The 26477-nt window shown below is 35.1% G+C and overlaps 1 protein-coding gene and 1 pseudogene across 12 annotated transcripts in view; one reads left to right on the top strand and one right to left on the bottom strand.

Annotated features, from left to right (window-relative positions):
• LOC121415037 overlaps nt 1-3071 on the top strand; it is a 24054-nt pseudogene extending 20983 nt beyond the window's left edge.
• Nucleotides 3072-9368: 6297 nt separating this feature from the next.
• LOC121415035 (rho guanine nucleotide exchange factor 18-like) overlaps nt 9369-26477 on the bottom strand; it is a 172085-nt gene continuing 154976 nt past the window's right edge. For all 12 annotated transcript variants that reach the window (XM_041608095.1, XM_041608097.1, XM_041608100.1 and 9 more), the window contains 11 exons: nt 26035-26218; nt 24941-25030; nt 24167-24273; nt 22997-23075; nt 20611-20763; nt 19317-19612; nt 18686-18764; nt 17962-18035; nt 17692-17726; nt 15854-16076; nt 9369-15222 (listed from right to left, as the gene is read on the bottom strand). In XM_041608095.1, the coding sequence (XP_041464029.1) occupies nt 14668-15222; nt 15854-16076; nt 17692-17726; nt 17962-18035; nt 18686-18764; nt 19317-19612; nt 20611-20763; nt 22997-23075; nt 24167-24273; nt 24941-25030; nt 26035-26218 (1875 nt within the window). In that variant the 3' untranslated portion in view covers nt 9369-14667. The remainder of the gene's footprint in view (nt 15223-15853; nt 16077-17691; nt 17727-17961; nt 18036-18685; nt 18765-19316; nt 19613-20610; nt 20764-22996; nt 23076-24166; nt 24274-24940; nt 25031-26034; nt 26219-26477) is intronic.

Below are 26477 nucleotides of genomic sequence, written 5' to 3'. Positions count from 1 at the left end.
GATAAATATCCAAAGCTGATATGTGCTTTTGTCACATTGCACAAAATGGACGCCTGTTGCCATGGTTGACCATGCTATTTTGTTAGTGATTCATCTGTTTTTAATTCATGAGTTGACTTTGGGTCCAATCAACGGTTTTGATTACCACCTTTGTGAATTGGGGCCTGTTGGTCTCCTGCAAAAGTGATAAGCTACTGTGGTAACAGCAGGGGTAGTTTCGTTAGATCCATCTTATCTCGCGTAAGATTGATTTTTTCTCTGTTAAAATTAGTGAGATGAAATACCCTTAAAATCTGTCTGAATATATATTCTGATAACTATTTTTATCTTCTATAAGGCACGTCTATTTATGAAACAATATCCAATGAGAAAGTGTTGTTTGATAACACTCTCCTCGCATTCAACCAATGAAAATCTTTTCTGCCAAGTGTGGCAAAGGAATGAGGTTGCATCAAATCATTAAATTCAAATGCTCTTGCACTATAAGCTAGCATGTCTTTACAGGGATTTCTTTGAAATACAAAATAACAATACTCTGACTTTTTTCGATTTTCTATCACATCATTACATGCATCATTTCATGAATAATATTAGTCAACAAAAGTAATTTGAAGTATTTCATCATTCTACAGGAATGCTGTTAGAGTATTAGCGTCAATGATGATTGTATTTTAATATTATTTTCATTTCAACATTTGGAGCTAATTCACCCAGAATTGTCACTGAATTGTCGCCAGAGATAAAATAGCCCTCACCCGATTTTAAGTTTAATGGTAAATGGTGGTGATATTTTACCTGATTGCTAAGAAAGCATTAGTGCTTGTAAGCATTGCTGCTATATTGAATCACGCGATGAAGGTGAGACTGCCAGAGGCGCTCTACTTGTTCAGTTTTAAAAAAATAAAATAAAACAATCGTCAAAATAAAATGGATCTCAGAATACCAGCTAGGGCTTTATCTGTCATGTGAATTCATTAAATCCATTTATTATTTTGTTTCAGAATCTACCAAAGATGTACCAACTAAGAGTGAGAAGTCTGCCTGGCCTGCTGGCCTGGTTTTATGCTGTGAAGATGTATCGAGCTGAAATCATCAGGTCATCATCAATCTACAAACCTTAAACCAGTGCATTTCATTCATTGGACTTAATCACACCCAACCTCAACAAATGCTATCTATTATTATAAAAGTACTAGATTGATTTTTAAAAAATTATTCAGTATTGAATATAAATGTCTATAGGAGCTGAAACCAAGTCACGTGCTGAAGAATTTGTAGGTAATAAGGTAATAATTTGCTGTAATCCATAGGTAATGTATTTGTTTACCCCTTGCATCATTTGTTATCTTTGATGGTGTTTTTGGTGAACAGGTCAAGTCTCATCAATCTTCTTTCCAATACGAAATGTAGAATTCTATAATTATTATTTTTAATGCCCAATCTAGTAAGTTATAACAGCTATCGTAAATTTACTTCTGGTATTTGTTTATACTTCAACTTGTACTACTGCAATTGCAGTTGAAGTCTGCATAAGTCAAATTCTCTCAGTCAAATAATTGCCTAAAGTTAAAGCAACTTTTTCAGTCCTGTTGTGCAATACAAAACTTATGTGCCTCCTAATAATAGTAGTAGAATTTCACCTAAGTCAACTATTTCTGTGGTCATGACAGATTTGCCTTGAAGACATACCTGCATCTCTTTTCAGCCACTAAACTTTTTGATCCACTTCACATATCAATAAGAAACTGTTGCCAAGTTAACTGAAATGTCGTACATGGATAAAAATCCTGCATAGCATCCAAACATTGTTGTGTCATATAGGCTTACTAGTGTGTGAAGGAAAAATTGCCAATTGTCTAGAATTGATGATTTATTACACCATACAGTACATATAAAAGTGTTGAGTGAAATTAAGTTTTCAATTTTCAGAATCCATGTTGTGGATGATATAAATTGGCATATTTATAGTGTTCAAATATGTCTGCTGTTATCACTTAAATGTATTCAGTGTGTTATGAATGGTAAAAAAAAATATTGATAAAAGATATTTGATATTTGATTGAAAAGGTGTGAAATCAAATCAGGTATTTCACCTGTCATTATTTATTCAAATCCAAGAGAAAGTATTCACATGAGTGTGTTCAAGTTACATAACAAAGGTCTTTTTAAAAGAAAAAATATAGAAAAATAGTGTTCATATGGATGAAAGAAAATACTAATGGAGAAAAATAATTCAAGTTTGTGCAGAGGTTTTCAAGATGTATCTGTGACTGAAAAATAATCTCTTACTAAACTTCATTGGGAAATTGATATAATGCATTAAAGGTGACAAGTTGGACTTGCAGCTCATTATTTTGTTGTTGATCTATGCCTTTAACCCTTTGAACCCTGAATTATTTGGGGCAGCGGTGACCCATACCCTGAATTATTTGCACATATCAACTACATTCACAAACTCCCATGATTCGAGCCCCAACGGCAACTTCCCATGGCTAGTAGTACACGGACTGGGCCGGCTAAAGTTGTTTAGCTTGTTAAGAAATATCATCTTAAGTGTCTGTTTTGGACTCAAAAATCACTGCTTTGACTACAGTCAGCTTTATCAATAGCTTCCCCATCGTCAACGGGCGACTCAATGCATATTACACCATGTATTACCACTCATGCCAAACGAGCCTTTCGCAGTAGAGTAGCATATTTTGGATGCTTAAACCTTCCGAAATCATTACCAATCTTGACTGAATTTATTGACCAAATATCAAGAAAGATGACGTCATTTCCAAAAGATCACCTGGTATTTAGAACCCATGTTTTTCAAGTCACATGGCTTCAGGCCGGTATTCAGTCTTGTTGAGTATTTGCAAATTCACTGCTAGGCCTATCGGGTTCAAAGGGTAAAGACGTGTGTTTTTAAATGATTTTCATTTGTGTGGGATACCTATATAGAAGCATGAAAGTGGCACTCAAACCCACTCACATTGATATATTAGGTGATTGATGGTGGGATTGCAGAAAAACTACACATTGAGTACTTTTGTCGAAATACACTCATCTTAGATTCATGATGAGGGAACCTTAGGGAAAAAAAATAGAAGACTTAGAACTACCAAATAATTATATGCATGTAATTGGATAAATGGAGATGACTATCAATTTCCTTTTAGATTGAATCCAATATATCTGCATTTAGAATACCTTGAATCATCCTTTATACTGCTTCACTTTAACGTTGTGTGTCTTCAATCATCTTTTTCTTTGAAAAATGTCATCTGCAAATATACACTATTATCACCCGTATCAGATATCTGAGCTGGTCATTTACAAAACCATATTGCCCTACATTTTCTGAATATCGGGAAGGGTAGGTATATTGTTTGTATTTTCCTCGGTCTCAATGTGCGTATTTACTTTGCATGCAGAGACGACGCAAAATATACCTTTGTATTTTCCCTGGTCTCACATCCGGGCATTTGTGGATGCGTATAAAGAGATACGCTTCATAAAGATCCGCGCACCAACAATATACGTCATAATAAAAGACAACGCTGGATCCGAGCGCTTGCAAGTACGTCATAATGGTAAAGTGCAGAGCCTAGACCGATATTAACATGACACAATAGAACTCTATTTAAAAAAAAAATCATTATGATTTTTGTCTCACCTGCGAAGCAAAGTGAGACTATAGGCGCCGCTTTTCCGACGGCGGCGGCGTCAACATCAAATCTTAACCTGAGGTTAAGTTTTTGAAATGACATCATAACTTAGAAAGTATATGGACCTAGTTAATAAACTTGGCCATAAGGTTGATCAAGTATTACTGAACATCCTATTAGAGTTTCATGTCACATGACCAAGGTCAAAGGTCATTTAGGGTCAATGAACTTAGACCATGTTGGAGGAATTAACATCGAAATCTTAACCTGAGGTTAAGTTTTTGAAATGTCATCATAACTTAGAAAATATATGGACCTAGTTCATGAAACTTGGACATAAGGTTAATCAAGTATCACTGAACATCCTGCATGAGTTTCACGTCACATGACCAAGGTCAAAGGTCATTTAGGGTCAATGAACTTTGGCCGAATTGGGGATATCTGTTGAATTCCCATCATAACTTTGAAAGTTTATGGATCTGATTCATGAAACTTGGACATAATAGTAATCAAGCATCACTGAACATCCTGTGCGCGTTTCAGGTCACATGACCAAGGTCAAAGGTCAATGAACTTTGGCCGAATTGGGTGTATCTGTTGAATTACCATCATAACTTTGAAAGTTTATGGATCTGATTCATGAAACTTGTACATAAGAGTAATCAAGTATCACTGAACATCCTGTTCGAGTTTCAGGTCACATGATCAAGTTCAAAGGTCATGTAAGGTCAATGAACTTTGGCCATGTTGGGTTTTTTTGTTGAATAACCATATCTCTGTAAGTTTATTGGTCTAGTTCATAAAAAGTGGACATAAGAGTGACCATGTATCACTGAACATCTTGTGCGAGTTAGAGTAGTATTCAGTGTCAGCACTGCTGCTAAATTGAACCGCGTGATGCAGGTGAGACGGCCAGGGGCATTCCACTTGTTGCTCTAGATATCTGATTTGGATGATAATAAAAATATTGACTGGCTCTTCTTTCGGGGAACATCAAATATATTGCCCTTAAAAGACCCATATTGCCCTCGTCTAAAGACTCTGCCAATATGGCTCTTGCTGGCAATATATTTGATGTTCCCCTCAAGGCCAGTCAATATTATATAATTATGGAATGTTAACTTGAGTATCTCAAGTGTGAATTGGTTTCCTGACTGGTCTTATAATAATTACTAGATCTTGATACAACAAAAACAAATGAAATTTTATGTGAGTTTAGCAATGATAAGACAATTTAATTAAGTACTTGTCATGTTATAGGAATGGAGACTGGAGGAATTCACAAAAACTAAATACCAAGGTACTCTACGCGATGACTGCCTGCAATGGGGGATCTGTGCAATGCAATTCATAGAAATCATTTTAAGTTGATGGCATTGTAATATTTTGTTCTACTGATCACTTATTTGTAGTATTATATTAGATTGTGTGGCGTGTGGTATACAAGTTGTTAGAAAGGTCTCAATATGCTGATGAGGATGGTCAGACCCCAGGAGACAGACAGTCATACAAGAAAAAAAGATAGCGGGACAAGGCTTAACTTAAATGATATATGTCAAAATGGAATACGTGAAAAGGCAAAAGGAATACTAAATAATGATCACCCATTCATAACGAATGTAAACTGAAAAAAAAAGAATGAGATCTTGGTAATAGATTAAGATCAGCATGTTATTGAACAAGACAAGGATCAAATGATATGTTATAACAATTAAATGTACTAACAATTTCATTTCAATTTACAAAAAAAAAAATTATTATAGTCCCATTCATGTACATCACAGTGAGCAACTTGATGTTTTCTTTCCCTTTTTTACAGCCCTTTTGTAGCCATTTGAAATTCAAATTCAATTTGGTTTTGTTTGGCCTGAAGTGAGTTCACAATGGAATGCATAAAAATACCCATAATTTACCCAATTACACAAAGAAGAAGTATATTATATTCTAAAATGCATTAACCTTAAAACATTAAACTACTATGATGGCCCAGCACGCTTTCACACCTCATTAAGGTCACATCCCACAGACCCACAAATAATATTATTCTGCATTTATATAGCGCTTAATAGTGGACGTTATGCCGTTCACCTGTAATCCATGCTATGTGGGGAAGTTACAAGTTGATGCAGAGGTTTTGTATCGGAGGCTTTGTAGCCATTTTGAAAAATGGCTACAAATGTAAATGTTTGTTATGTTATGCATGTTCAAAACACCATGTAAAAATGCAAATATTTATATATTTGGATATTAAATACAACTTTCTAAACCTTACGTTATATGAAGAGATTTTTATTAGTATTATTACATGTGCATATCTCGTAGCGGGACTTTCTGTACCCAGGGGAAGGGGGTATAGGTGAAGGGGGCACCAAAAAGGGGAGTGATAGAAAAAAGAGATTGGGAAAGAAGAGTAAGAAAAAAAGAGGAACAGAAAAGGACAGCGGAAAGGAGATGATTCTCAAGGCAAGAGGAAGAAATGAATGGGGCAAAAAAGAGAAGGAAGAAATGAAAGGGGAAGAAGATTAAGAGCGAACGAATAAAATTGGGATAAAAAAGTATGGGGTGATAAACTTAAAGGTTGCCCTGTTGGTTTTGAAATTTAAGGTCACACCACCCGAGCGTTGTTGGAGCAGTCGTGGAGATTGTTTTTTTTCCCCCCAATTTTGTGAGCGAAATTCGACCCTCTCCCTTCCGCTCCACGACCGCTCCAACAACGCTCGGGCGGTGTGACCATGCCTTTAGGTCACCAAAATGAGCTAAAGCTAGAGGGCACCAAATTGACCTACAGACCCATTCAAGGATGTAACACAGATCTTAATCCGTGTTGATACAGGGGTACCTGATTCATATCTTTCTAGCACTGCCAGAGTAAATACAGAGTTAAGTGATGGGTTATTTACAGGATCATTCTCAAAAAACGTTACAATTCACCAAACAAGTGGAATGCCTCTGGCCGTCTCACCTGCATCACGCAGTTCAATATAGCAGCAGTGCTGACTTTGAAAACTACTCTAACTCGCACAAGATGTTTAGTGATACATGGTTACTCTTATGTCCACTTTTTATGAACTAGACCAATAAACTTACAGAGATATGATGGTCATTCAACAAAATAACCTAACATGGCCAAAGTTCATTGACCTTACATGACCTTTGACCTTGATCATGTGACCTGAAACTCGCATAGGATGTTCAGTGATACTTGATTACTCTTATGTACAAGTTTCATGAATCAGATCCATAAACTTTCAAAGTTATGATGGTAATTCAACAGATAACCCAATTCGGCCAAAGTTCATTGACCTTTGACCTTGGTCATGTGACCTGAAACGCGCACAGGATGTTCAGTGATACTTGATTACTTTAATGTCCAAGTTTAATGAACTAGATCAATAAACTTTCAAAGTTATGATGGTAATTCAACAGATACCCACAATTCGGCCAAAGTTCATTGACCCTAAATGACCTTTGACCTTAATCATGAGACCTGAAACTTGCACAAAATGTTCAGTGATGCTCGGTTACTATTATGTCCAAGTTTCATGAATCAGATCCATAAACTTTCAAAGTTATGATGGGAATTCAACAGATATCCCCAATTCGGCCAAAGTTCATTGACCCTAAATGACCTTTGACCTTGGTCATGTGACATGAAACTCATGCAGGATGTTCAGTGATACTTGATTAACCTTATGTTTAAGTTTCATGAACTAGGTCCATATATTTTCTAAGTTATGATGACATTTCAAAAACTTAACCTCAGGTTAAGATTTCGATGTTGATTCCTCCAACATGGTGTAAGTTCATTGACCCTAAATGACCTTTGACCTTGGTCATGTGACATGAAACTCTAATAGGATGTTCAGTAATACTTGATTAACCTTATGGCCAAGTTTCATGAACTAGGTCCATATGCTCTCTACGTTATGATGTAATTTCAAAAACTTAACCTCAGGTTAAGATTTGATGTTGACGCCGCCGCGGCCGCCGTCGCCGTCGGAAAAGCGGCGCCTATAGTCTCACTCTGCTATGCAGGTGAGACAAAAACGTGTCCCGACTATCCTATGGCCGCTAGCTTCACACTCATGAACATATTCTACAAAAATATTATCAAGACAATGACATTAATAGATTAGCTTCACGAAGCACTTGCGATCAGTGACTAGTAAAGCATTAATTTTGTTACAAAAGCCTTTTATTTTTGCAGTTAGTCAGAATCGACACTGTCTTTGGTCAGTTTTAGATTTTACTATCATTCTCTTTCCTAAATAGTCTGTAGTATTTCTCACATTAATGTCCTGGTGAGGGCAGCTCGGTGTAACTGTCTGACACATCGCACTTATCCTAGTATTTGATTATCACTTTGTGATTATTTTAACTTTGTCCTAAATTCATTTTAATCTCCGTAACGAATACTGCCACAAGTTTTTTCTCCCTTTCATACTGACCGATATTATATGATGTGTCTACACGTAGAGTGATATTCATCAATAAATAATTGATAAGGAATTATCATATATGTTTCCTGTATTACAGGGAAATTAAGGACTATTAAAAAAAAATGTATGACTAAGCAGCTTTAGCATCCGTAACGCACCTTAAAAAAATATGCACTTTGTCAGTTCTGTTAACGATTCAGTATTTTATAGAAGAGACACATTTAATAATACAGTTTTAAAAGGTAGGGCTTCTAAATAAGTATTGCGTTGGGCCATAAAGCATAAAGACATTAACTTCCGTAACATTTTTTCTTGAATATGCTACAAATTTGTGCTTTACTGAATCACTCCGGATCATACAGATATAAATCATATAAAGTACCTTCCTACCCATGGTACCCATGAAAATCATGTCAAAATATTATTACCCATCTTATTTTCAACATAGCTTTGTACAGAGGGAAAATGCCAACGAAAACAATTTCCCGAGAATTATAAACGATACTTAATTTTAATTAATTCATACTACAAATATTAGGTATAAGCATCTTATTTAGAAATTAAAATTTCTAATTTCTTTTGCTATACAGTGCGTCCCCCCAAAAAAATATATATATACATATATATATATATATATATATATATACATATATATATATACTTTTGAAATGACTGCCAAATAAAAAATATATAACTTTGGGGGAAAAGACTTACATATTATGGAAGCCAATAAAGTCAACTTATAAAATGACACCAAAAAGTTGAACAGCTATTCATGCTTGAGCGAGCACTGCCCACTGAAACAAAGGGTATGAAAATTATGCAGGGCTTTCCAAATCTCTTTTATTCCACTTTCTATTCATTTGCTTCTCTTTCTTACTCTTTTACCCTTACTTTGCTTCCCCTCTCTTATAACCCATTTTTCCTTCTCTAACCTTTTCACTTTTTTTTCATCCCCTTCTCTGTTTCCTTCTCTTTCTCTCTTCCTCTTCATTTTCGATCAATATCACCATTATCATCATCACCATCATCATCATCATCATCTTCACCACCACGATCATCATCACCACCACCACCATCATAACCATCATCATCATCATCATCACCACCACCACCATCATTATCATCATCATCATCATCACAATCATCATCACCACCACTACTATCATTATCATCACCATCATTACCAAAATCCTCACCAGAACAATCATATGTCTAGATATACTTTTTCTGAATAAAATTCATGACTAAGACGGCCATGTTTTTTTTTTCCTTATCTATCTGATTTTATTGCTCAGGTGGCATTCTGTGTGGGAGATCTTTAAAGGAAATAAAATAAAAACTTCTTGATTGAGGCTAACATTACCAGAATAATAACAAAGATTATGAGCGAGAACTTAAACAGGTAATAATTTACACAAAAAATATAAACAGAATACAAAGAGTGGCAAACCAATATCCATCATCCTGTCATTTTACGATGGTATTCTGATGGCCCATCTTACGAAGATCAACCTCAACTATGGAAAGCTGTCAATTCTTATTCAGGAAATGTATGTACCAACCCTTCAAAAATGAAGAGAAGCACATTGACTTTTAAAAACAATGATTCATGTCTGATAAATATATTAAGAAAACACTTAAACATGCATTTTAAATGTTGGGTTTGCTAGCTTTAGCTTTCCATAGTTGTGGTTGATTGGACAGTTCGTAACACGGGACCCTGGCTCAAGTATCCTGTACTGATGATACTGGACACACAGACAATATTGGAGGAAATTGGTGCTGGTTGCCTAGTTTATGAGGGCTTAGGTAGATGGATAAACCTATTTAGATGATGATGAAATAAAGAACAAAGTGAATACAAAGAGAATCAAGGATTTTCAAAGGAATTGTTAGCAAGGTAAAGAAGGCGAATCTTCATTTGTACCCCCCTCCTTTTAATAATATATTTTATATTCATTCATGAAGGAATCTATTAACTAATTATTGGAATGTCTTCTAAACAGCACATTTCTAACCTAGCTCAATTCTGAATGGGTGAAAATAAAAACATTTCCAGGAGAATGCTGTCATCCCTTGAGACTCCTCAGTCAGATCTGACAACGTTCATTGGGTTTAATCAGCTGAGATGTACAGGAGTCTTGCTCGACTGTTACTTTGGTAACAGTTCAATTATAGAAACTTGTCAGTGCTGAAACCTTTCATGAAATGGTTCAAAGATGTGGATGTAGGTGTTTAGAATCAATGTTTAAAATAAAAACATGTCATTGAATTCTCTCTGAAAAAGAAATATTTCAAAATGATGGGAGCACCAAGTATTTCCCTTTGAAGAAGGAATGTTATGAATGTCTGTTTGATGAAGATTACAGCCCATTGTTGAAACTCTCACAGGAGGGTTTTTCATAAAGCTCTTCCTAAGTTGCTAGTCACTTAAGGGACGACTGGTGATCCTTTCTTGTGGCAAATATTCCCAAGATTTTCGTAGCCGTTGATTTAGTTCCTAGGAAAGGGTCACTAGTCAATCATAAAGTACATAGTAGCTTGTTACTTTACATGTACCTTTATGAAACACCCACAAAGTGAAATAAACTTTGAATATATATACCAAATATAATTTTGATTTAACATAACCATCATGAAGAACTTATTTTGTGTATTCAGGAGCTGTTTCACAAAGTGAACTTGACATCAACGTGATTGATGAAATATGCAGTGATCAACTCCCATCAACTCCCATTGATGAATTATGCAGTAAACATTATCAGTCCAATGGGGTGATGCGATATGCATCACACAGGATTGACAGTAAGTTACACTTCTTTTTTTTTGTGAAACCAACTCTTTGTTGCATCTGCTCTAAAGGTCAGAGATCTGTTGGTTAAGAATACACCAAAACAAGTCTACATCTATGATTTCAATACTTGGACCTGAAAAATATGGAATGCTCGTAATTTCAGTTACAAAACAAGAAATATATTAAGAATGCAAGTAAACAGGGCCAAAACATGATATTGATTTCAACAACTTTTGTGGAATATTCTTTGTAAAGGAATAAGAAATTGATATTTCTTTGATGGTTTGTGAGTAAGGTAGATAGAAGGAGCACACATAGAACACGTTTCCTCTTCAAATCGATAGATAATCTTGATTTTTGGCATCAAGCCAGCTCTCTAATAAAATAATCACTCTACAAATTTTTGAAGGGTAATAATCAGGTTGCATCTTTTAAATAACTTTACACTATACAATTCAGAGAAAAGGTGCTCTATTCACATAGTGATTAGTAAATTTTTGTACAAAATATCAATACATGTACACCTTGTCCCGTTTACATCAAAGAAACGACTAGTATGCACATACTAGACACATACTAGATTGAATGAATAATGTACATTTCTTACGTGAAGTGATTCATTTACACAAGTGGTGGTGTTGGCAATTGGCATGGCTTGTGTTATTTTTAAACATGATACACATTTTATAAGAGTGCCTTGTAGTTTTTACAACATTGATATAAAAAACAAAAATAATTCTGCAATTCACATGATAATGCTTTAAATAACCAAATTACGTTATGAGTTCAATTCACAGTGAAGCATATAATCACTGGTCTGAAATCATCCATTGTTGATGTTTTTATCATCACGATGATCCTTGCAAAATATTCGCAAGGAAACCTACCACTGATATAAAAAATATGAACTTCAATATCGTTTCTGGTGAAATGTCAGTATCATCTCACTCAATCTTACCGATCATCATATAAAAATCTTAATAGTAATGTGAGAGTCATGATACCAGGTCCTGGTTGCATAAAGCTTGGTGATTAATTGTGGTACTGATATCTATGATTGATTGAATAGATTGTTGTGTATGATCAATCATAGAAATTAGCCCCACGACCAATCACTATGCTTCATGTTACACGGCCCATATGTTGTGTAACCAATGACGGATATTCTGCTCCATAAATGATATAAAGATACATTGATATGTAGCATGTTGGTCTCGTATCATATCCCTACGTCTGCAGAGACATCATAGGAATAGCAAGTCAATGAAAAAGACAAGATATTATTCAGACATGATAGATACATAGCATTGTGTGTATGGCACAGCGTGAATGATGTACAATAGTCTTAGGAGGAGTAAAAAAGAATACAGAGAGAATACATCTTTGGACCATGATATATAGCTGATGACCTTTTCTACCATGAATTCACAATGTGTATGATACAGTGGATTGAAACAAAAAGAAATTGTATTTAAAATAATTTGGCATTCTTAGAGAGAGAGAGAGAGAAATGAGCAAATACTACAAGTAATATCACTGTACATAAATCCTCCATGCCCATCTTTGATGACCACATTTTTCAGAACACCTCTGTATATTATCTCAACATCACCCCATGAATTATCTCTTTTAAGGCCCGAGGCCCATTGCATAAAAGTTATTATATCCTGCATACATTAAATCCTGTGTAGTGATTGGTTCAAATGGCATCATGTGACCAAAGATACTCTATGCTGTTAAAAAAAAATGCCCATGAAGAATATTTACTATGCGGTGACATCAATGATGGATAAGTGCACTATTCCATCATTGACGTCACACATAATGTGCTGTCTCGGATGCACCGGTAAATGTCGTCTGAAGGAAAAGTAGGTCAGTCAGCAAAAGTAATCAGGATTTATGCAGCACATGATGTGACCTTTATTTTGCTTTAAATAGGGGGTGATCCACAAGGACTAGCTTAACAAGATCTATCATTCTAACTTATTGAAAGTAGGATATAAAACAAATGTACCAGCCATTTTTTCTGTAAGAATAGAGGGAATTATTCATCAGTTGCATGGACTGGCAATATAAATAGGAGTTGCTAGACCAACCCCAGACAAATAATTTGTCATAAGCCTGATATATTTGTAGACTAATATTACTATTATGGTAACTGTGCCATCCTATGCCAATTACAACATAATCCTTGAATTTGATTGGTTGTTGAGCATCGTTACCATGGTAGTAACCATTGGATGGCAAAGTTACGATAATAGTAACTTATATGAAAGAGGACCCTGGGTGGGTTCACAAAGATATACATGTAAGTGTGACTACTGACTACAGTTACACGATGGATATAGCATATCATTGCAATCTTGCTCATAGGATATGAGTTTATTACTGTGATTGTACTCAGCAGCATACTTGGCTTTTAGCGACGCCTGTGTATGCCAAGCCCTTTTAACATATATTTCTCTTTCTTGATATCAATAAACAGTTTACCTGTTTATCACTGAATGCTATAATTCCCATAGATTTTCCTCTAGTATACAATGGGTTAAGAGTGACTTTAAATTAGACTTACTCAATGTGAAATGCCCCCTTTATTATAACAGAACCAATTTTCACCTATTATTTGATACCTCTGCTGATAAGTGCCATTTTCACGAGTTGTTTTCCCTTGGTTGTTTCTCGTTTCTCATATACATTTAAAATATACATGTAGTCTTGTGTAGACCAGTCAGCTCACTGATTCCATTTCTATTGAATTCCTTCATGATTCAACAGTTCAACATTTGGAATGTCAGATTCAAACATTATCTTTCGGATTGGGAGCAAATAGAAATAAGGGGATAATTGGCAAATGGGAGTAATATATGCATGTTGCAATTTAATGTGATATATGTGAGGAATTAAACAGCTTGAAATCCGATGACTACAACAAGGTGGTTCATAAAAAAAAATTGATCCATGCATTGGTTTGTACGATACAGAATAACTGAACGGAAAAATGTGGTCTTTTCATTAATTTCATATAAAGAATATGACCCTGTTGAATTGGTTGGAATGATTTGAATTCTCATATTTTCTGATATCTATTGCAAGAGAAAGAGAGGAACATATGACAGGGAATTAGATAGAAAACGGTCACCAGGTCATAGACAAAATATCTCACTCATTATTCACACTCCATATGCTTTAAATCACTTGTTTTTTCATGATTTCATTTGAGAGAATACATGTCTGAAATTAATGAACAAGATGAAACATTTGAAAGGATATTGAAGGTGATTTTAAATATACTTAGGCATTATGATAGCTGAAGAGTATAAAAAGGAATACAGTTGGGATACAAACAATATGAAAAGTGGATTTTTTTCCTACACATGTATGTATTCTGTATTCATATTAATGTATTTCAAATGCTCCACAAAAATTTATATGTCAAAGGTTGGTAGAGATGATCGGGTGTGTGAATAATTGCAAAAATAGAAAAATTGTTCCATACACTAAGAAAATATTCAATATCTTAAAATGCTGTATGCTTGTAATAAAACATGATGATGTTGTTTAATAGTTGCAAATTGTGAACTGATTTCTAATCCAGCTACTGCTCTGCAGTAAATAGAGTTTGAAGTACTTCTTAAAATGAGGTCCAAGATATTCCAGAATAACAATAATCTTACAAAACAGTTTAGTCCAATCAACTCCATCTCAGCAAGACTTCCACAATATTTCACCGACCGATGCTTTGGATTCAAATATGCATACAATATCCATCCTCTCTACATCAAAAGAAGATCACATCTGAATCGGACGTCGGCTGCGGCTGAGCATTCGTATTTTTGTTTGGTTTCGACGACGTTGCCGAAAGGGATTCCAGTTTCTTTGGCAGCATTTGTTGGACGACAGCGCTATTGGTACTGGCCAGGCTGTTGGATAGTTTTAACGGTAGTTTCTGCCTGACCTGACCAGCAGTGTTTATCTGATTGGTGGTACTTAGCAGGTGCTGCGGAACATTCCTACGAATAACCGATGACGACGTGACTGTTCTATCGCCCTCTTCAGTTCTCCTGGGGCTAGTCTTGGGAGAGGAGTTATAAGCGTTCATCTTATCTTGTAGTAGGGGTGAAGGGGCAGAGTTCTTCCTAGCCATGTCCTTGTTTTTATCTCCTTCTTGTGTAATGTATAGATGATTGTTGGATGGGATCATATCTCCGTATGCTATCCTGGTTAAGTTATGATCATTGACCCTTGGACTACTCTCTGAGTGCCTCATACCTGCATGGTTTGTCTTTCCTGATGATTGCAATGGTGATGATCTTCCTGGCTTCTCACCGTTTGCCTAAAGAATGAAGGGAGTACAAACATCATCATCATCAAGTAACAATCAACAGAGAGATGCAAAGTTCATAGAACACCTATGCATGAGGTATTCTGTGAATGAGTGTGAGACACAGGCATTGTTTATAGCATATGGGGATAGGCCCTGATACATGCGTGAGTCTTAAGCATGATGCAAGAGGCTCGGCATGGCTGTTCATACTGTAAGATAAAGCCAATAGTTCACTAACAAAAGGCCATAACTAAAGCATTGTTTTCTACATATCAGTTTTATCACTTCTCGCTATGAATGACAAGGTTCACTAAGACAACGTCCTGGGCCATAAAGATAGCTGAATCCAAGTAATCATGAAAATGACAGTTTGTCCCAGTTTATCACCGATGGTATTTATTTATTTGCCTACTATTATAACAGGGTCTTCTTCATCCCAACAAGATCTAAATAAGAACACAAATATAAAACATAATCAGTAATGACAACTTTCAGAAGTGGATGTGGAAGGTGATCATCTGCTCTCACCATGTGATTGGTGAGTACTCTCTCTTTTTCTTCATAAATTATTTTTAACAACATTTCCAACAGAGTAAAATGTACTTCATGGCAACAAGCGGCATATGTTTCAGCAACTGACCTTTGCCTTCTCTGTTGCTGCAACCTCTGTAACTCGTTCATTGATTGTATTGACCAGTCCTCTGTTGACAGATCCCCTAGTATCCTGGCCAGCAGGATCCATTCTGATTATGGGTGGACTATCACGCATCTTCTCCATGGGAGATGGACCAGTAGTGCTAATGGTTGGAGTGCTGTTGAATGCCTCAAGTTTATGCTGGGCTTCAAGTAGTTGAGTCTTCAAGCTAAACCAGGAGATACAACAACATCAATTATTGTCTTCAAGCTCAACCAGGAGATACAATAACAATATCAATCAAAACATGGTGTTTGAGTGAAAACCAGCAGCCCGTTTCATAAAGGACTTGCAACTGTTGTAACTTTGCCATTATGGCAACTACCATGGTAACCTTAATTCTGATTGGCTTCTGAGCCCTGTTACCGCGGTAGTTGCCATAATGGCAAATTTACAACAGTTGCAAGTCCTTTATGAAACGGGGCCCCAATGAGGATTCTGAGAAGGATCGAGGGAGCAATGGTGAGAGCGATGGGTAGTGTCAAGCTGATAGAAAGAAAGAAGACTAAGGTTTTGATGTAGATGTTGGGTTTGGATGAGATGGAGGATCAGATGGTGAAGGCCAACAGAGTATATTAGTTTGGACATGTATTGAGGAGGGATGTTGATCATGTTTTGAGAAGGGAGTTTGAGGTGGCTGGTCAGAGGGGAATGGGGTGACCAAAGAAGACATGGAAGAAGCAAGTGATGGATGAGAGTAGGAGGGTTGAGGGAGGATGGGCCTAAAGCCCATGCAGCACACGCTATGCAAACTCATATGACATGACTATTAAAATAAATATCATTTTGCATTAAATATCAAAGGTCCAAGAAGTAAAATTATTTTGTTTGAAGTTCGGCATAATGGTAGGAATGATAAAATCATAATTTTTCTTTGCAGCAAGCCCTTTGTTCGGAGTAAAGTCCAAATCGGCTTCAAGTCACAGCCGATGTTGTCCTTACGATTTGGAATTGAATTTCCTTTTATTCCTACAGGGTGGCTTGAACTAGACTGAATTTTGATTTCAGTAGTCATACCACTATTCTGGACTCTGATCTCTGAGATTGTATTGGTTGGAATATTCATATCAAATGTTACTATGATTTTTTTGAAATTCAGATTGCAATGAATTGCATGGTGCGCTGGACTTTTGAAAGAATAAAGTGAAGGAAGAGTTGAGGATGATTTCTGTGAGTCAGAGACTAAACTAGATTTAAAACCAGGGTTACAACTGCTACCGTACTGGTATTACTTCTACAATCAATCAAGTTTGGCCATATTCAATCTACTGGGGGCTTTCCTTCATTAGATATTGAATGCATAGACACTAGTGTCTATTCATGGTTAATCAATCAAGGAATGTTCTCCTTGATAAAAAAATGTGCTTGAGGAACAATAATCAGATAGAATAGCATATACTGGAGTTATTTCAGTTCAAGATTGTAAAGGTAGGTTATGGTTAGAAGAAAGTTAGAAGAATACAGATAAAAGAGGAAGAAAGAGAAAAGAAAGCTGCAATACCTGGAGACTAAGGGATTACAACGCTCATGTGTTGCAACCAAAACATCTATTTAATGCAAATGAATTAATTTTGCTAGGGATAAGAATTCTAAATATCGTATATCAAATACAATGTATGTTACACTTTGTAAATTAATTGGCCAATGAAGGTTTAACAGTTCTGAAAAACTATTTTGTATATTTGGATAAAAATTGCTTGCAGTTTAGATAGCTAAAGAACATGATGCAGCCTGACTGACTGGGTTGATATAAAAAGCATAAGAAAGGAATTTATTTTACTTACGTTTGGAAGGCAGTATCCTGATTGACCGTTATTTTCTGTTAAAGAAATCATAGAAAAATTGTTTTCATCCTTCTACTTTCTTTTACCACAATCAAATTACATTAACATAAACTTCCTTTTAGAATAATAAATGTTATGACTGTTTTGAATTATCATCACCATGGAAACAAGGCTATTTATAGATTAATGAATAAAACTTGATCATAATTACATCAAACATGATGCAAACTTCACACTAACATTTTTGTTAAACACCCATGAGCTACTTACCAGTAGAGAGTTGAGATGTTCAAGTATCTGAGTAGCAGCATCAACATGTTCCAAGGCCGATGGATTATCACAGACTATAAAACAATTAAGAATTTAAGAAGAAATAAACAGGGTTTAATAATGCAACATCAACAAAGCTTGCTTGAATTTGTATATTAAAGCTTCAGCCAGATTAAGTACATGTATTCATCCTGAATTCTTATTCACAGAATTTCATTACCATGGAACAATAGACCTTCCTTCAAACTTTCACCACTCACATGTTCGTAGCAACTTCTTAAAGCAATAGAGTGATATAATCGTGGAACACTTTGCCTAAAACACTGGTAATGTCCACCAGTATCAATTCATTTAAACACTGTGTAGATTTCTTTTGATATACTTGTGATGAGGATGATGATGATTGTTATGGTGGATAATAATGATGATGATGATTTTGAAGATGATGTTGAAGATGATGATGATGGTGATGAAAAAGATGATGATGATGATTACGATAATAATGAAAATGATGGCGGTGACGATGACGATGGTGATAATGATGGTGATGATGACGGTGATGATGATGGTAATGATACTGATGACAGTGATGATGATGGTTATGATGATGATGATAATGGTGATGATGATGATTATGACGATGATGGTGGTGATGATGATGATGGTGATGATTGTAATGATACTGATGAGTGTGATGATGATGGTTATGATGATGTCCACTCACTTTTCTCTACAGCATCAGCTGATATTGGGCCCTCTGGTAAATCAGGTTTCTCTTTCTCAAGAATGGCTGAAGGAAGTTCCTGTTGGAGAGATAAAAATGTAATCAAATATTAGCATACTTAGCTAGCAGAGTTGTCATGATAATATTTGGTTCTTTTATAGAGCATTATACAACGCAGATTGCATGTTCCTATGCACTTTGGTACATAGTAACATGCAAGGAAGAGTATGAAAGCATAAAATAGCTTAGAAATAAGAAGATGATTGCATGAAATAACAGAGAAGTACAAAATTAAACTAATAAGAGAGAGAAAATAGAAGTTGCATTAAGGAATAAACATGAAAGCCGCATATGGATAGAAGTAAACTAATTGTACTCACAAATATCATCAAGAATTTAGTGAGATAAAAACAGAGAACGAGGAGATGACTAGGGAATGTTTCATAAAGAATCAAATGTGACTTAAGAGTCATGCATAAACGCCAATACAGACTTGATAATCATGTAACGTCTAATCTTATTGATTAATATGTAGCAGTGCGCATCCTCAGCATAATTTGACCAAAGCGGTGATGCTTTTATGACTGCATGCAACTTGGAATTTAAGTGAGGCTCTAAAGTCACATCTTACCACTCCGCCTGTGAGCGTAAACGCTCTCCTTCTATTGACATCACTGCCTCTATTCCTGCCTACAGGTAGAGAAGCTTCCCTGATAGGTCTATGACCTGGACTAGGTAGAGGTGATATCACATCACTAGGAGTCCGCTTATCCTCCGGTTCTTCTTCTTGCTCTCTCTCGTCAGCTTCGGATGGAGAGCTAAAGCTAGCAAGCTGTTCAGAGGCAGTACCGGTTAGGTTCGGGAAGCTGCTGCTTCGGGTATTGGCCTCTGCTGGGATGACAGCTAAACGCTTCTTATTTGAGTTGCCTGGGATAAAAATCAATCCAAAACAAAATGCTACATGACAAAAAGGAAACTCAATGCCTTTCTTAATGTAAGTACTACATACACAAAGAATACTTCTTTATTTGGGTTATAAAAAGTACTTTTAATGAGCAAAAATCAGACCAGTTGTCAAGCCAAAGACTGGCTGACCAACACTAATGAATGAAACAATCTCAAAGTGAACAAACGTAAGGATATATGTTAAAATGATAAAAAAAAATTGAATTAAAATTACATGCAGACTCAAAGCACCAAAGAATCTATGGCCTTTTATTCCCATGCATCCAAAACATTACCCCAGTAATATTATAACACAATAAATTTGTATCATGATTCTCAACAATTCTCCAGTTCTACATTTGCTTCATTCAAACATCAAATTCTTAATAAAAAATATAATTTTCATCTGGACTACAAATAAATTTTTCTAGATAAATAATCACTCCTAAATAAGGGTATGATTTCTTACAAGAACAGTCAATTAAAATCATAATTTGGTACAATAAAATCTTGTATGAAACATTCAACATTTGCACTACTAGTAATACATTCCTAAATTGGTTTACGAATATTATTGCACACATTCATGCAAAAATTGAAAATAAGTTTTATTTTGTGAGTAAATACATTTGTGCATGTGCCTCTTGAGTGATGAAAATGATTTTATTTGAATGATTTTTTTTTAGTTTGCAATTGGAAATAATGAAGGAAACTTCTTAAATATTAAGATTTTGGGGTAGTTAAATCTTTCCTTGCATTATCATCAATCCTTTCATTGCATGTAGTATTAAATATTACACATCTATTTTTTAAAGAAAAAGATTACTTTAGTGCAGGTGATAAGGATCATAGTGAGAGTAAAAACAAGACACAGAACTGTGCCAAGCAGAAAGGCATTAGCAAGGGAAAAGGATTTAGCAATGGGATTCCCTTGCTAACGTCCTTGTGCCATTCACACAACATGAAGACATTGATCTCACCATTCTGTGCACTGTCAAAGCCGCTGAAGGTTTCTGCTCTTCTTGGGAGAGATGAAGCAGTGCCAGCACTGCTCACCATCTCACCTACGCTACTCGCACTCCGACTTACTCGGACATTACCACCACTGTAGACTGACCGGGTCAGTAGGTCAACTAAAACCATCACCATGGAAACAAGACAACGGAAGGGAAGGAGAGGGAGAGATATATGTTTATGAAAAATTCACCCATGCAATAGTCGAGGTCATCAAACATCTATATACCAAATTATAAAACCAATACTTTCCTATCAAAGAAAATTTACTTTAAAAAAGGACGCAAAAACGCATCAGAGTAAAACTACTTTAGGGCTATATAAAAGGCTTGCAGTCAATGTCTGAATGGCCATGGTCAACAGCATTATTTGAATGCTAATTCTTTTAAATACAGGCCAGAAGTAAATGAGGTCTATTCTTGATATCAATCACAAACCTTTGTGATACAGGACCCATGTGTTGAGTGGAGTTACAAGAGCAGTTTTCATAAAATAAGGGATTTCAATAGTTAGCAAATGTGAGTGATATATTCAAGCCATTTGCAACAGAATATTCATGTTTCAGTATTCATGATGTGATTTTTGTGCATAGGATATATATTAAAAGTAAATTATAATTTGTTAAAGTTAGAAATGAACTTAACATGTTTATTATATATATGTTACTCACCTTTTTTGCCAATCTTTCATTTTTTCACAAGCATAAAAATTGAAATGCACTGTCCTTAAGAAACATGCAAAGTGGAATTTTTGAGAATTTGCTGATGACTTTCTTGCACAAATCCTTAAAACATAAGAATATTGGCAAATGAATAAATACTTCCTCTTAAATCCCCCAAAAAGTATATAAACCCCTCAAAAAAAGTTTTGCAACTCAGTTTTGGGGGATGACATCTTTTTGGTTGATGAAGTATAAAAGATGAAACTGGTATCATTGGAAAGCTGAATTATTCCTCTTTACAATGACATGCCATTTGCTGTGATTATGTAATTATGGAATATGCAGTCACCCTGAACATTGGGGAAAGTCAGAAGTGAAATGTTGCAAAATGCATTGATTTCTAACATGAGTCTCCATTTCTATAGAATTTCCACCATGCAGGTGACAGTGAATGCACTCGGTCCATCCTCGAAACGATCGGAAATTCGCTATTGGAAACGACGCATTTTGCAACATTTCATTTCTAACATTGCTGCGTATTATCATGCTTTCTAAAGATATCATTTTTACACATGATGATGGCACATTAAGAAATTTATTAGTACTCAAACTTGCAGTTTGAGTTGCAGAACTCAAACATGACATGGCAACGAATTTTGCAATATTTCATTTTTTACATTGCTGCATATTTATCATGTCTGTGTATTTCATGATTACACTAGCATTACAAATGACACATGATCGTAAGAATAATCATACTTTCTGATGATACCACTTTTACATATGATGATGGCACACTAAGAAATTTATTAGCACTCAAACTTGAGTTGCGGAACTTTTTTTGAGAGGTTTATAACTGAAAGCTGTTTCATGCTGTCATGCAAAATAATAATTATAATGAAAGATACTTAAGAAGAAAATGGAGGAGGGGGGGAGTGGGAGGGTAGGGGAGAGGAGGGAGTACAGGAGGAGGAGGAGGAAGAAGAAGAATCAAGAAGAAGAGGAAAGTTTCTAATGATGTTTGAGGAATGAGGAAATAATGAAAGAAAAAAAAGTGGGCAGAGTTAAGAACTGGAGACTGAGAGAGTGTTGCACAAACTTGCAATCAATTAATAGTCAATTTCAATGTCCTACAGTCAATCATAAGTCTTGACATTGACTTCAATATGGCTACTGGTTACTGGTCTGTTTCTAACAACAGTTGGTATAAAATGATATATTTCAATAAAGATAGATTACTGAGTTAATTGAATATTCACAAGTGGTATTCATTATTGATTGCAAATAAGTACCCCACAACAGCTCTTAAAGAAAAATTAAATATGTGCTGATGAGAAAGAGAAAAAGATGAAAGAAGTACTGCTTTATGGACAGGTAGAGAAAGACGACAATATGAAAATAGTGAAATAAGGGAGAAAAAATGAAACTAGCAAAGATAGAAGGGATGGTAAAAATTGGTTGGAAATAGAATGTGAAACTGAGAGACAGATTATAGAGTGAAAAGGAGACTCAGGGAGGGAAGGAAAGTCTGAAAGAGAAGTGAGAGAGGGAGAGAGAATGAGAAAGGGAGAGATTGAGATAGAGATAGATGAGTCAGATTGAGTGAGAGAGATTGTTGGAGAAAGAGAGGGAGGGGGGTCAGAAAGAGGGGGTCAGAGAGAGAGAGGAGAGAAAGATATTCTTCCACATACCTTCCTTCATTGCAGCAAGGATAATATCTCTTGTCTGGTCAATCTGAGTGTCTTGTTGTGAGATCAATGGAATCTTCAGCTGTCAATCAATAAACAACAAACTCTGTCAGCACAATATCAAAATATCATATACTTTTGTACAGAAAAGTTACACAAAAAACTCAAAATTATCTTAAAAAATCAAAACAAAAAAGCTAAAATCAGCTAAAAAGCTGAACTTTCACACCCCTGCTTATTGCAAGAAGAGTGGGCAGGCAGTAAGTTTAAATGTACCAAAAGAATTTTATTTTTAATGCATTCAAAGAAGAGGAGAAAGAGAAAGAATGGGGAAGGGAAGTAAAAGAAGGAGATGAGAATGAAGCAGATGGAGGAAGAGCTGGAGGAAGGGAAAGACAATAAGAAAGAGAGTGGGGAAAGGAAGGATGGAGAAGGGGGTAAAAGGAGGAGAAGGGGAAGAAAAAGGAGCCAATGAATCGGATGGAGGAGCAGATGGAGAGAAAAGGAGTAAGGGATGGAGGAAAATAAAAGGAGGAAGAGATGGAGGAGAGTAAGAGGAGGGAAGAGAGAGAGGATGAAATGGAGGAGAAAGAAGAGGGCAGGCGGAAGAGGAGGTATGAGGCAAATGAGCAGGAGAAGTAAGACACACAAAAGACATACAATAAAAAGACATGGTAAATAAAATAAATTATTATTGTTGCCCTATCCATATTTTGAACTATCTGCTTCTCACACCTTTGTTTGAAATTATTTACTTGCTTCATCTTTTTAACTCACTTCTGTCAACATTATTTGTTTAGAACATCCGGTCTCAATCTGTATCTTAAATATTGAATACTTTTTGTATCTGTATCTCTTTGCTCATCTTTTTAATCACTTTCCTCTTCAGCTTTGGAGTACACAATAGTTTTCAATCTTTGTAACATATAATTATCTCATTACCCAACATGTATGCCATATTCCACCTTCAACCTAATCATATCCTGTCTACTCCTTTAATCCTTGCCTTCTGAAACTTCATTTCTTGATTAAACAGTTTTTTTTATCTATACAACAGGAAACAGGTGATTATGCCATATACAGTATGGTATTTCCTATCATTAACCTAATACATTCTGCTCACTTGTCCTTGCCCTTTCAAACTTCATGCCGTAGTCTTAATTTGATACTCACCGATCCAAGGGAATCCTCTTTGACAATAAGTTCCTTGAGTTCTCCAACCAACCTCATCTTTTCTGAGATGATACTGTTCAGCTCCTTATCTTTAGCGTGCATCATTTCTATGATTTCAATCAAGATATTAGTACACATAAAGTAATATCAAAACAGGAAACAGGTTAAAAAAAGGTAGAAGATATCTTCAAATCAATTTACTAGCTAAATTCTATGTGTTCTTCATGATTAAGGTCTACTTTTATTCACATAACTATTTTAAAGTTCTGCCCAAATCATTTTTCACTAACTTTTCAAAAGTAAGTGGTGCTCACTCAAGTGGAAATATTTTTCGACAGTTATATCCTCATTTGCTTAAATGGATCGGTACCAATGTTAAAATGTGGAAAAATCTTCACGATATTACAAATATATAATTTTACAGAATTTTTTCTAAGTGTAAACTTTTTTTTGATACGCACAGTATAATGAGTGACTGTTTGACATCAGTCAGGTTGTATTGAGAAATTGTGCACTAACAATTTCAATGCCGTTACATGTTATATTGATAAACCCTTGTATAATTTAGTTAACTTATACAGACCAATATAAGTTTTGCAACTGTACCATTTATTCTTCTACTGACCACGTAATAGACAAATATACATTATTTCACTAATTTTCATTTCTTAATATAGCATATTTGAAATATGCATGAAAGTAATGAATAATATTTGTTTTTATTTGTACTGAAATAAAATGAAGTGTCTTCACTACAGATCCTTGATTACTTACCAAGAAGTTTCTTCATTCTGAGTGCCCTCTCTTCAGCTTTCTTCTTTTCTTCTTCCTCATTATTATTGTCTATTCCTGAGTCAACTGGATCTAAATGGGGGAAAACAACCATTTTCAAAAACAAAAAAACTCACTCATTTTAAGGTCAACTCCACCAATAATAAGATCATTGAAATAAGTAAAGAAAAATAAAACAGGTACATTGAAAATAGATGTAAAATTAAAAGAAAATGTAATGAGATCTTAAAGTTTGCCTGTTTCCAATCAACAGTGATACATCATCGTTGTTATGCAACTCTTTATTTGATTCCTCATGTTGAATTATCATTTTTATGATTTATTTGAATTGGTTCATGATTATTTTCTATATTAAAATCTTTGAAAAAAAAGGCAAAAGGGAAGTTCAGCTCTATCTTTCAAGAGTTTTCATATATGTAGATGGTTTAAAAGGTAATAATATTATTTAACAACTTCTGTGTACCAACAATCATTTAAGGGCAAGTGCACTCCAACAAAAAATTTGTTGTAAAAATAGCAGCAAAAATAAATTAAAAATTCTGCCGAAGCTTAGAGAAAAATCCATCAAAGAATAAAATAAGTTATTACAATTTTAATTATTTGATTTGTGACATCATATGTGAGCAGCTTTCCTACATATCATATGGTAATTGATCAATGAATGTAATTTTCTCAGAAAATTGGAAAATGTTATATTGTACCTTCAGTACATCTATAGACAAATCATTTCACACCTATTCCTAAAAAGAAAAGAAAACTAAGTCATCAGGAACTATTGAAAAAAATGAAATTTATGCATTTTATATTACATAACATATGGGGCAGCTGCTTGTTCATGATGTCACAAATCCAAAAACTTAAAATTTAATAACTTTCTTACTCTTTCATGGATTTTCTTCAATCTTTATCAATAATTTTTATTTTCTATTTTTTTTTTACAACAAAGTTTTTTCAAGGTGAACTTACCCTTTAAACAAGTGACTAACAACATTTTAAACATTGGTACAATAAGATTCAATGCTTTCCACAGTGTCTGGTTTATACATGAACGCATCCAAATCTTCAAGAAATCTTACCATCTGCTGGACATTGTTCAATGGCTTCTAACAGTCTCTTCTTCCACTCTCCTCGAGCATGTTCAGACGTACACATGACTTCATACATCTCAGGACCAGCCTTGTTCTGACTGATGAGGTAAACGCTCTTTGGATCAATAGCTACATCTCTAACCATCAACTTGAACAGTGGAATCACAGGAGGCTGAAAAAATTTGAAAAAAAAAATTATTTCCATCAGAATAATTCACTTCTCTCTTTTTACAAAATTGTAAACCAACAATAAATTCAACATCATGGAATTCAATGTTATGTTAGAACCTTTAACCCATTAAGCCCTATAACAAGAGATGTGGCTCAGGGTAAGTTCCATTAAAAAATAGTTTTATATTGAAATCAAGATGTGTTAAATTGGTTGAAAAGCACATGGACAATGGCCAAACAGTGGTATGACAGTGTAAAAC

Source organism: Lytechinus variegatus, chromosome 5, assembly GCF_018143015.1.
Source record: "Lytechinus variegatus isolate NC3 chromosome 5, Lvar_3.0, whole genome shotgun sequence".
Classification (NCBI taxonomy): Eukaryota; Metazoa; Echinodermata; class Echinoidea; order Temnopleuroida; family Toxopneustidae; genus Lytechinus; species Lytechinus variegatus.
This window is presented reverse-complemented; position numbering and strand designations above follow the sequence as displayed.